The sequence below is a fragment of the Leucoraja erinacea genome, chromosome 6 (assembly GCF_028641065.1).
Source record: "Leucoraja erinacea ecotype New England chromosome 6, Leri_hhj_1, whole genome shotgun sequence".
In the NCBI taxonomy this organism is placed as follows: domain Eukaryota; kingdom Metazoa; phylum Chordata; class Chondrichthyes; order Rajiformes; family Rajidae; genus Leucoraja; species Leucoraja erinaceus.
The window spans coordinates 60,189,807-60,203,040 of NC_073382.1; the positions used below are offsets into that span (position 1 = coordinate 60,189,807).

The 13,234-nt window shown below is 40.5% G+C and overlaps 1 protein-coding gene across 5 annotated transcripts in view; it reads right to left on the reverse strand.

The window, feature by feature from the left end:
- tenm4 (teneurin transmembrane protein 4) overlaps positions 1–13,234 on the reverse strand; it is a 531,769-nt gene that overhangs the window by 358,156 nt on the left and 160,379 nt on the right. For all 5 annotated transcript variants that reach the window (XM_055637190.1, XM_055637189.1, XM_055637191.1 and 2 more), the window contains exon 2: positions 7,533–7,808. In XM_055637190.1, coding sequence (XP_055493165.1) covers positions 7,533–7,758 — 226 coding nt within the window. In that variant the 5' untranslated portion in view covers positions 7,759–7,808. The remainder of the gene's footprint in view (positions 1–7,532; positions 7,809–13,234) is intronic.

Genomic DNA, 13,234 nt, shown 5'->3' on the forward strand with positions numbered 1-13,234 from the left:
GAATCAGCAGAATGAAGCAACAGTGCATCATTTGCAAAATGTATGGCAGCAGCATTACGTAAGACAATGTCCATTGCAAAATAAAACAAATATTAGAGATTGGGTATTTATAATAAATGGCAGTAATTCCAATATGGAATGGAGATGAACAGAGCGACCAAGAGGTTGAAATCTATAATTCGCTGAACATGATAGCACAAGTGGTTGACAAGGTAGTAAAGAAGGCATATGGCATACCTGCCTTCATAGATTGGGGCATGAAACAAAGTTGTAGCATAACTTCCAACCATTATGAAATAATGGTTATGCTACTTTTGGCATATTCCATACAGTTTTGGTCAGTATAGGATGGATGTCATTGCACTGTGGAGAGTACCATGGAGAATCACCAGGATGTTGCCTAGATTGGAGGATGTTAGTTATACGGAGTGACTGTAGAGGCCAGACTTGGAACAAAGACGACAGAGGGATGACCTGATAGAAGTATATTGCATTATGTGGAGCAAAGGTTGGGGAGATAGTTCAAGTTGTTTTCCCTCCCACAGAAAGGGTTTGAAAAACAAGAGAGCATAGATTTAATGCAAAAGGAAAGAGTTTTAAAGAGGATCTGAGGAGATTTTTTTGTTTACACAGAGAATGGTTAATATTTGCAATGCACTTTCAGAAGAGGTGATGGAACCAGATACAATTACTACGTTTATAGAGGCATCCAGACACATTCATAATCAGGCAAGGCATAGAAGGGTATGGTCGCAATGCAGGCAAATTAAATTATTGTAGATTGGCAAAATGGTCGGCATGGACATGGGGCCGTTTCTGTGCTCTACAACTCTGTATGAATCCAATTTACAGATCACAAGATATTATACCATTCCTTTATGGGCCATGTATAGGCTATTGATTTACGTGCATGTGCCGTATTGCACGCACATACCAGATCATAAGAATTCCTCGGCCTTAGATATAGAAAAGGAATGAATATAGGATTAGCGTAAATGAGTGATTGATGGTCAGCATGGACCTGGCCACCGTGCACATTTTTGTGCTGTATCGCTCCATGACTCTAATGTAACAACATGCGCAAAGGCAGAAATATCATAAAACCTATAGGACGAGATGCTACTTTCACAACACTCACCACAGAGCTGGGTGACATTTTTCAGTTCACAGGTTCTTTCATCCCTGTCCGATTTCATGTTAATAACATGTGTCCTATGCAAACAATGCCTTATTTTCTAGTGAAATTGGTTAAATGTGACTGAACCTTTCAGTAGGTAGCTTTTATCTTCAACCAGTTAGATGCTCCTGAACTGACCTCCACACACCACTTCATGTGTAAAATGAAAATATATCATGCTCACTTCCAACACTAGCAAAGCAATTCTCAAGAAAAATATGGGGATGTCAAGCTCGGAATCAGTTTAATTTTGTTCAGTGTACTATCTTCCAGCTGTGCTAAAAGCTACAGACCTCATTGTCTATATAAAATCAAGAGAAATAAAGATTTAATCTTTTGGAACAGAGATAAAAGGAAATTTGATAGAGAAAGGAAGGAAGATAAATCTTTCACTCTTTATCATATTCTTCATCTCCCTGTCACCCGAATTGGCTATGGCAGATATGGTCTCCCTCGATAAAATGAAAACAAGATGTTAAAATATAGTCTTCTTCAAGTCTGATACTGATTATAAACCAGCAAGGTGTGTACCTGCTTAATACTGGTTTATTTTCTAGAAAGGGAGCAAAATAAACAATTAGCATTCAATGATTATTCCAAGGGTTCAGCAGTTCTGGCGTCCTTTTGAACCGCTAGTTCAGGTTAATTTTGCTGATGTGTGGCACCATCAACATTCATTTTGAGTTTTTTTTTTGCATGCTCTAAATGCTCTAGCTGCTATGAATCTCAATTTTAGCAGTTGTCTCCAGAAAGTTTTGTCATAAATTATGATGGAAAAAAACATACTGCCGCAAACGTCTAAAGATCAAACTTCTTCACAATAAGTGCTGTGAGATAAATTGATTTCATACCCTGAGTCCTCAGTGCCCTTTTAGAAAGGGCATAACTCAACAGGAGTAGCCAATGAATCATTAGGAGTTTTTTTCTATCTGCGTTTGATGGAACAGACTAGAGATTTCCATCATCGAGCTTATTTTAAATGCAATTTTTTTCAGCAACAAGTAAGATGCATATTGATCTGGAAAAACGTAAGTGATGAAAAACTGAAAAATGGCATCAGTGTTTTTGATCAATTTGTAGATTGCCGCTATAAATTGCTATAAATTGCCCCTTGTATGTAGGATACCAAAGTGGGATAACATAGCACGAGTGAATGGTGGTTGGCATCGACACAGTGGGCCGAAGGGACTGTTTCTACTCTGTAATCTCTAAAAAATTACGTAGTACATGTCCAATTCTTAGAAATTACTGGCATGATGGAAAGCTGCAAAAAGCTCTTTGTTTCAAAATTCAGTAGCTTTACAACTAATTTTCGGGAGTTTTCAGTAAGGGACAAAGAATGCAAAGGAATTAATGATGGATTTGTTTTGAACATTGGCTCAACGATATTTAAGAGTAGAGTGTGCAGTTTAGTGCATTCTATTATGGGAATGATTAAAAAAAAAGCCATTGACAACATAAAAACACCCATTGATCAGCTCAGAGGGAATAATGACCTTGGAACAAAGCAGAGAAAAAACTATCAAAATGATTCCGAGCTGAATAAATCTTGGCTGATCCACTTGACCAAGAGTCAACCTGGAAACAAAATTTCACCAAGCTGTCCGCATCTCAAAAGTACGTGTTCGGTGAAACCACCCGAATTCATGCATTTTATGACCGCCGTTATTTTTTTTTGCAGGCAATACATTGCAGTAAAACTGTCCTCAAATTACCTTAAACCCACTGAAACATTTTTCACTGCCCACTGTTTATTTTCTTGCAAATTCCGGTAAGATGCAAAGTATTGCAAGTTAGGATTACCCGTGAAGCTCCCAACAGGGGCGACTGAAGCTCCCTTCTCCATACCTAGATAGCAGCTTGGCTGGCCAGTCGCGAAACCGAGAACCTACACGGAGTTGTCTGAGGCTCGTCTCCTGCGCGGCCCCGAAGACCGGGAATGGGGAGCAGAGTGGAGGGGGTTGGTGGCGATAACCGGATAAAGGGCTGTTTTCGAAATGGCGGCAGATGGAAGAGAAGATTGGTGCTACCAGTACAACGGGCCTTTAAGCCAAGATGCTGCACTCTTGAGAACTGTGCGCACAAGAAACATGGCAAATCGTTGTGCACCGACTCAGTAAACTTTACTATTACACAGGAATCGTTGCACTTTCGATCTTTCTCTAATTGTGCTTATCTATAGTATGTCTTTTGCAGGATTGTAAGCAAAACAAGGAATTTCACTTTGCCTAGATACACAAGTACGTTACAATAAAGCATCATCATCACTGTCATCATCATCGTTTGAGGAAATGACAGTTTAATAAGCTCAAAAAAGATGAATAGTCTTTTTCAAGGTTTATGTCCCGATGATTTAAAATCTAGATGCAAGCTTTGTGTCAAACTTTGGGAGCTTTGATTGTGGATTGGCAGTCAAATTAAGTCTGCAGTCTCTTCACTCCATCCAATATACTTCCCCCTGGGGGAAATTCTAGACTTGGAATTATTTGACATGTTCACATGCTACAGTTACAATTTTTATGTAATTTTTCACAGTAAAGAGATGGTCAATTTTTATACTTCATTCTAGATTGGTTTGGATGGCTCAGCAGATTGCTCTGTTAGTTAATTGTTCAAGTTTCATTCAATTCTCATGGAATCTCATTTTGTGCCTTTTACAAAAGTCCAAACAGATGTCAAATTATTGATTTAAATTTGTGCAAATGAAAATTTGGCAAACACATTTTGCGATTGGCTTCGTTTAAAATGAAATCCATATTTTCAGTTCAGAAGTAGTTTCGTTATTTGACAACAACCTCCATTAAAATGGGATACTTAAGCAATTTTATTCCTCACTGTAATCAATCCACAGAAAGTCAAAATAGAATTTTTACTGTCATAGATGCAAATGTAATTTGTAACAAACTTGAGATTTGTGTTATTTCCTCCTGTTATAATCCATCATGTTTCCTGCAGCTTTGATTCCATCTACCTTGTTCATGATAAATCTGCAGATGTAAAACTCCAGCATCCTGTCTGAGCCCAAACTATGTTCCTTACTCAATGTATGATCTGTTAGATGTACCATATTCTTTCACTAGAACACAGAGCCAGAAATAAGCCAGAAAGAATTTCAGTTAAACTTCTCATATTACCTTAAACCCACTCAAATATGTTTCAATGGCCGCTGTTTATTCTCTATAAATTCCCAGTAAGATGCAAAGTCTTGTAAGTTAGGGTTACCCATGAAGCTCCCAGCAAGGCGCATGGGGTGGTTGGAGCTCCCTGGCTCAGCAGCTGCAGAACCGGGAACCCACCTGGAGTCATCCAAGGCTCATCTCCTGCTTGACCCCGAGACCAGGAACCAGAGAGGAAAGAGTCAACAATGGTGGTTGGTCTCTGGACAAAGGGCCATTTTGAAGATGGCAGTGGAGGGAAGAGAGGATCAGTGCCACCAGGGCAATGGGCATTTCAGGCCAAGATAAGACCGTACTCTTCAGTGCTTTGAAACTTTGTGATCACTAGAAACATGCCAACTCTGTGTGTTGTCTCAGTGAAGTCTACTATTACACTACAATCATTGGACTTTAGTATTTTCTATGATCCTGCTTATCTACAGCATGGTTTTGCAGGATTATTTGTTTGATCTGTCAGATGTACCATATTCTTTCATTGGAATACAGAGCCAGGATTAAACTGGTCATCTTCTCAAACCTGCGATTCCATAAGGTCACGGCTGGTCCACATCTTTTCCTGTGTTGGCTCTCTGTCCATTTACAGTCTTAGGCAGTAAAGAATTTCCCACTTCAAACTTAATGTTATTAATTGAGCTCACGTCCATTGCTTTCATTGGGGCCATTTTCCACATTCCGCTGATATATGAGTGAAGAACGTTTCTTTTCTCTGAAGGCCTGTGTGCTAAACTCCCCCATTAATATAAATATGTCCTGTATTTCCTGCAACTTTCTGTCACAATTGTTAAATTCTCAGTTTTAAGTTATGTTTCAACTTCCTATACACTGGGGAATGCAAGTGTAATTTATATTCACAGGAATTTGCATTGAATTTCTTTCCAAAGCCAATAAATATGTCAATTAAGAATACCCAGAACAGTAAATGCTTTTGCAAATACAGTATAACTAGAGGTTTATCCAAGGTGGCACAGTGGTGCAGCGGTAGAGTTGCTGCCTTACAGCATTGGAGACCAGGGATTGATCCTGACTATGGGTGCTGTCTGCATGGACTTTGTATGTTCTCCCTGTGACCGTGTGGGTTTTTTCGCAGGGTGCTCCGGTTTCCTTCCATTTCCAATAACGTGCATGTTTGCAGGTTAATTGGGTTTTGTAAATTGACCTTCGTGTGTAGGATAGAATTAAAGTACTGTTGATTATTGGTCTGCACGACCTCGATAGACAGAAGGGCCAGTTTTCACGCTGAATTAAAAACTAAACTTGAAAGGATATATAAAATGTTTCTTCATGTTTTATTCTAGATCAATAATTAATACTACTCGTATTGGTTTAGTGATATTTTTTGTTTAGTCATGAACTAATTCAATTGTGTGAGCTGTGTACAGATGCTCCCCGACTTACATAAGGGTTACTCCCGCGGACCCTTGTGTAAGTCAGTTGGTATGAAAGTCGGAAACGGAAGTGCTACTGTGCACACTTAAATTTACTCTTTGACACGGAGACCATGCGGGAGCTCCGATGCGGAGGCCACGGGAAAGATCCGACGTGGAGATCACGGTGCAGCTCCGGTGTGGAGACCACGAGGCAGCTCTGATGTAGACCACGGGGCAGCTCCGACGTGGAGACCACGAGGCAGCTCTGACGTGGAGACCACGGGGCAGCTCCGACGTGGAGACCACGGGCAGCTCCGATGCGGAGGCCACGGGGAAGATCCGACGTGGAGACCACGGTGCAGCTCCGACGTGGAGACCACATGGGAGCTCCGACGTGGAGACCACGTGGCAACTGTGACAAGGAGTTCACATGGCAGCACTGACGTGGGAGCACCCATGAGAACAGCTGGCTGGCATGCGGAAATGGCCGCATGCGCAGTCGCGCACTGTTATCAAGACATGCAACTTGGAAATAAAGCAGTGGGCATAAGAATTGCTTTCTTATGTGGGCGTTTTTGTCAGTCGGGGAGTGCCTGTAAATGGAGCCTTCACTTTCCTTGGAATTCCACCATTCACAGCTTTTCACCATGAAAAAATTGGTCTGATCTATACATTTTTATCGAAAATGGACAATCTCATACCTACCTGTCTTGAAATTCATCTGCAACAGATTTTTCCATTCACTCAATCCATCAATGTCACTCTGCAATTTTATGCTCCAATCTACACTACTGACAATGCCACCAATCTTTGTGTCAATAGCAAACTTGGATATATGATTCTTTATCACATGGCCTTTAATAAATATTTTTATTTGAAATATTGCCTGTGTCTGCATTCGAAAGGTCCCATATTACCTACGATCGGTGCTTTTTTAGTGGACAAAAAGATGCTGGTTTGCAGAAAGTAGTCTGTGCAATGCTTTAGGTTGCCGTACATCAATCTAACTCATATGTTTTTAGAGGTGCTGGAACATAGTACAAGTGTGCACTGTCCCTAAAAAAATACTAGCTGTCACTGTACTTTTTCTTATAACTTAATTGTAACAATCAGTATTAATTTTGATATCTTTCTTCTATTTCCTGCTCTAATCATTATCATTTAACAACCATACTACTCGTACACAACTGCAAGACCCTTACTTCATTCGAGCCTGCATTTATTCAAGGATTATCTTTCCACAATTATCTCACCAATTTACCCATAGTCCATGGTAGAATGGAGAGGAAGAGGATTTTTTCTTTTTAGCCAGAGGATGGTGAATCTGTGGAATTTATTGCCACTGACGGTAGTGCAGACCATCATTAGGTATTTTTAAAGTTTTTGATTAGTAAGCGTGTCAAAGGTTACAGAGAGAAGGTTGGAGAATGGCCTTGAGAGTGAAAAATAGATCAGCCACAATCGAATGGCATCATTCTGCTCCTATGTCTGATGAACAAGCCATTGTTCATCAGACATACTGTAAACTACGATAGTTTATCTTATGTTAAGGTGCTAGTTCCCATAATAGATACATGTTAACACACATGTAAGAGATTTTCGGATTGGGATATATTTATCAAGCGATTTTCACCTGAGAAGCACATTGAGTTACGCATTGTAAAATCTCTTTCCAGTGTAAATTATGATATATATTTTTGCAGTATCTTAGTTCTTGCAATTTTATTATTCCTCAGAACAGGTTGGTTTCACTCTTTATACTTGTACTTTGTACATAATTTATAGTAAACACAAACTGGAAAAAGAAAATACCTGGTCTGCTATATTCATCCGATTCCTGATGAACCAAGTCTTTGACACGGCTACTGTAGGCCAACCTTGGGTCCTGGTCATAAGCTTTGAGCGTTTCACTGGAGCTGTAGGATTTGTGAGGCATTTTGATGTCGTCGCTTTCCACTGAAGAACTGGTGTACCGCCGCTCTTTCTCACGTCTGCTTTTAGTTAAAGATCGGTAGGGTTTACGTTCTTTTATATCCATGGTTTGCTCTTTTGAGTTCTCAACATCAATAATTAGCTGTGAGGGATATTCTGCAAGGAAGATAAAAAGCAAATATATAAGCTAAAGGGGCAACGTTTAAGACTTACATGGCTATTCATTCAGGTTGACATGAAAGGAAATACTGTCAAGGTTAAGTCCTTTCCTCTTTATGAGTAGAGTTCCTTGTTTCACATACTATTATTACAGATACATTTTTAGTTGGAAGGCTCTCTAGTGGAGCCCAGGAGACATATTTCATCAAACTGCAAATGTGCCGAATGGGTGCACTTTGATGTGAGGATTCTCATGGTGCACACTGAAGCAGGTTATTGATTGTGTGCAGTAAGTTTTCTCCTGTCCGATACAGAGCAAGCAGTTTTTATATTTATTTTCTGCGTTTGCTGGGGACCATCTTACAGAGGCAAACTAGATCACGATAAGTCTACATATGGTCCAATTGCATGACAGTGATCACACGGGCTTTCCCACCGATATAGATACAGCAATGCTTCTTCTTTTTGAGATGAATTAAATGATTTACTGATGATCCTGGGAAGGAACTCAGGGATATTATTGTTTTGATACCAGCCACCTGATTTATGTTGACACAAGCACACCTTAAGACCTGGCAGAAGCAAGTATGAATTCTCACAATATAAATGAACTTTACCCTTGTGTGGCCACGGAAGGCTAGCAGCATTTAAAGAGTGCCCACAAATACTTGCTCATTCAGAACTTCATTGAACAAGCAGACTAATAATGAGAGTTTGAGGCCAACTCACTATATATATAAAAGAGAGCACAGAGCAAAGAATATAGAACAGAACAGCACAGGAACAGGCCCTTCAGCCCATAATGTCCGTGCCACCCATGATGCCAAGATAAACTAATCTCATCTGCTTGCACATGATCCATTTCACTCCATTCCCTACATATCCATATTCCCGGCGCGGAGGGCCCAAACGCCACCGGCTACGGGAGTCAAGATCGTCCCGTCAACGGAAGGCTCGCGGGAGAACAAAGAGAAGCGATTACTTTTTTTTTTCACCTTCCATCACAGTGAGGAATGTGGAGGAGTCACTGTGGTGGATGTTTATGTTAAAATGTGTTTTGTGTGTTCTGGTGCCTTTTATTTGTATGACTGACTTGGCAAATGAATTTCCTCATACGTTGCAAAACATACTTGGCTAATAAAGTATTATTGTATAGTATTGTATTATTGAATCTGCCTTCAACAGCACCCCTGGCAGCACAATCCAGGCACCCAACACCATCTGTATTAAAAACTTTGCCCCTTTCACCAAAAAGCTATGCCCTCTAATCTTTGATATATCCATCCTGGGAAAAAGGTTCTGACTGCCTCCTCGATCCATGCCTGATAATTTTATATCCTTCTGCCTGGTTTTCCCCCAACCTCTGGCATTCAGGAGCAGAGGAATCCAATGGAGGCAGAAATCTCTGCAATATTAATTAAACATTTGGGGAACGAGGTGTAAATATTCCTTTCAACAATACTTCTTCCTTCCACTACTCCCATTATCATACCAAGTTAAATGCCGGTATTAACAATCGCAACAGGAACCCTGGCTTAAATTTAACCCATAATTTTACTGCAAATTCCATTCTATTAATTTACGGCTTCAATAAGTTTTAGTAATCATTTGCACTTTACATGAAAATATAACACCCAAAGAGTTGTCAGACTTATATGACAATTTTATAACATCTGAAAGTTGCAGATAGATGTACTTAAAAATGACAAGTAGACAACCTCAGCCAGCAATTTAAAATAGTGAGATTCGGTTTCAGGAGGTCAGTGGTTGTGTATGGACATGCCTTTTGACTCTTAAATAGCAATGGTTTCAGTTTGAAGGAATACCAATAGCCTGAAACCAGGAGCAAACAAGCAGCCTGATATTTTAGGTCGTAAAGATGTCATCAATTGAACCCATAGCTTTTCTCACCCTTAAATGATATATCAATTTAAATAGAAGAAAAATCGGAAAGACTAACTTGTAAGAAATGTATGCAATGCTGATGGAGCCCAAGAGGTCCTGAGGAAGTGTATGACAATGATCCTGGGTATGATTGTGTTAATGTAATGTAATGAAACCTACCGGATAATGAAAGGCCTAGATAGAGAGAACATAGAAAGGATGATTCCAGTAATGGGAGAATCTAGAACCAGAAGGCACAGCCTCTGAATAAAGGGACACACCTTTAAGCCCCTGTCTCACTTAGGAAACCTGAACGGAAACATCTGGAGACTTTGTGCCCCACCCAAGGTTTCCGTGCGGTTCCCGGAGGTTGCAGGTGGTTGCCGGAGGTTGCAGGTAGTGGAAGCTGGTAGGGAGACTGACAAAAACCTCCGGGAATCACACGGAAACCTTGGGTGGGGCGCAAAGTCTCCAGAGGTTTCTGTTCAGGTTTCCTAAGTGGGACAGGGGCATTAGAATGGTGACCAAGAGGAATTTCTTTAGCCAGAGGGTTGTGAATCTGTGGAATTCATTGCTGTAGACGACTATGGAGGCCAAGATATTAGTTATTTTTTAAAGTGGAGCTTAATAGATTCTTGAATAGTAAGGGTGTCAAAGGTTTATGGGGAGAAGGCAAGAGAATGGGGTTGAGAGTGAAAAATAGATCAGCCATGACTGAATGGCGGAGTAGTCTATATGGGCCGAAATGGCCTAATTCTGCTCCTGTCTTATAGTTTAGTTTAGTTTAGTTTAGATACAGCGTGGAAACAGGCCCTGGCCCACCGGGTCCACACCGACCAGCGATCCCCACAAATTAACACTATCACACACACATTAGGGACAATTTTACATTTACCAAGCCAATCAACCTACAAACCTGTACGTCTTATAATCCTAATTATGTGGAGATTCAACATTGCAAATGTAACAGGAAAAAAAGGTTGCCGTTTAGTGTTAAGGATGCTCCCTGTGATGCTGTATCTGAACTGTTAGGCATTTTGCAATTAGAAATGTATAGAAGGGCCTCAAAATTCATCTGCAGAGCACTGGAGAGGGAAAAGATAGGACCAAGTGGATGAAAATCATTTGTTTTTTTCAAATTAAATATAACGGCATTGATTTCTGCAACAAATTATGTCCTGCTGGAAATTCAGCAGACTACAATTGCTCTGAAATGAAGTAATGCTGTATTTCCAGTACAGGAAGAGAACAGACCCTTTCCAGCTCAGTGAGAGTGTTTGAAACAGTGAAATCAGATGCACAGCGATAATAGAAGAATCGCTCCATCAGATTGTGGTGCCTACATCAAACTTTCAAATACGTAGATTTATTCATCTGCAAACGATAGAACCTGCAGTACAGTTGATTTTCAAGACTTTTAGGCTTAACCTTACTTCATTGTTGACCCATTTGACTTTCTTTGAAGTGAAGCCCATTTGTTATCATCTTACATAAACGGATTCATTATTAAAGGTACTTGATTTATGCTGACACGGGTAATTCTAAGTTTCTCAAAGGACACTGTGGGATATAGATCAGTTACGGATACGGGCGGAGAAATAGCAGATGGAGTTTAATCCAGGTAAGTGTGTGGTGTTGAACTTTGGGAGGTCAAAGTTACAGGGATAGTAATGGCAGGACCCATAACAGCATTGATGTGCAGAGGTGTCTTGGAGTCCAAGTACACAGTTCCCTGAAAATTGCAACACAAGCAGATAACGCGATAAAGAAGGCATACACCTGCTTGCCTTCATCAGTCTGGGTAACAGTCATTGAGGGTAACAGTCAGAAAGTCACTTAGCAGCTTTATAACATTTGGTTAGATTGCATTTGGAATATTGTGTGCATTTCTGGTCCCCTCATTACAGGAAGGATATGGAGGCTTTGTAGAGGGTGAAGAAGCAATTTACCAGAATGCTGCTTAGATTAGAGAGTATATTAGTTGTAAAGGAGAGGTTGGACAAACTTGGATAGTTTTCTCTGGAGTATCGAAGGCTGAAGGGAGAACCGATTGAACTTTATAAAATTGTGAGAGGCAAAGCCTGGGTCGACATTCGGAGTTATTTTCCCATGGTGGAAATGTCAAACTCCAGAGGGCATATATTTAAATAAGAGAGGGAATACTTTAAAGTAGATGTGCGGGGCTACGTTTTTGTTTTAATACACAGAGAGTCATAGGAGCCTGGAAAGGACTGCCAGGGCAGGTGATAGAAGCAGATACAACAGTAGCTTTTAAAGAGGCTTTTAGATAAGCACATGGATAGGGAGGCGTATGGATCATGTGCAGCCAGAAGGGATTGGTTTAATTTGGTGTCATGTTCATCACAGCCATCCTGGGCTGTGGGACCTGATCCAGTTCTGCACTCATTGATGTTCTAGGTTCTATTAATCATAGCAGCAAGAGATAATACTTGCAAAATAGGCAGCACATGACACATATAGTAAAGTACATTATTTAGGGTTTTGCTCAAATATTTTTCACAGGCTCGACATTTTAAATCTAAGTAAGCTCTCACAACCAAAGGTCTGGAATGTGCCTCTCCGACCCAATAACCTGGTAGTTCATCGAGAACAATCTTATCGCGAGTTACACCACCAATTTCTGCATAAAGCTCCTTGACTTTGAAAGGCAAAATGGTAAACACTCCATGTGTGGCTGATGGGACAAGCCACGATTGATTAACTTGCCGCACTTTGAAGGTGTAATTTGAGAGATGTATTATAAATCTTCCTCTGATAAAGAGTCTGAAGTAATTTACACTGAATTCTAAAATTTCACAGCACAGAAAACCAACCATTCCAATGCATTTCCTGTTGCTTTGGAGAACATGAGTCAAGAGTGTCTCATTCTAAAGGGACAGAAGTTTAGGGGTAACATGAGGGGGAACTTCTTTACTCAGAGAGTGGTAGCGGTGTGGAATGAGCTTCCAGTGGAAGTGGTGGAGGCAGGTTTGTTGATATCATTTAAAAATAAATTGGATAGGCATATGGATGAGAAGGGAATGGAGGGTTATGGTATGAGTGCAGGCAGGTGGGACTAAGGGAAAAAAGTTGTTCGGCACGGACTTGTAGGGCCGAGATGGCCTGTTTCCGTGCTGTAATTGTTATATGGTTATATGGTTATTGTCAATGCATCAGAATCAGAACAATGAAATTCTTATTTCTTTCAGCACTACAGGTACATTAATGTATCAACATCATAGGGCAAGCTGAAGTACGTAATACGATCTGTATAAAATCCAGAGCAGTTTGGCACAGAGGTAGGGTTGTTGTTGGGATTGTGCAGGGAGGTTCAAAAGCTTGATGGGTGATGGGAAGAAGCTATTCTTGACCCTGGAGGTAACTTTCTCAAGCTCCCGTACCTTATTCCAGATTGTTGCAGTGAGATGAGAGCGTGGCCAAGGTGGTATGGGTTTTTGATGATACTTGAAGCAGCACTTCCTGTAGATCCCTTCGATCATGGGATGTCAAATCTCAAATGTCTTAAGAAGTACAGATTA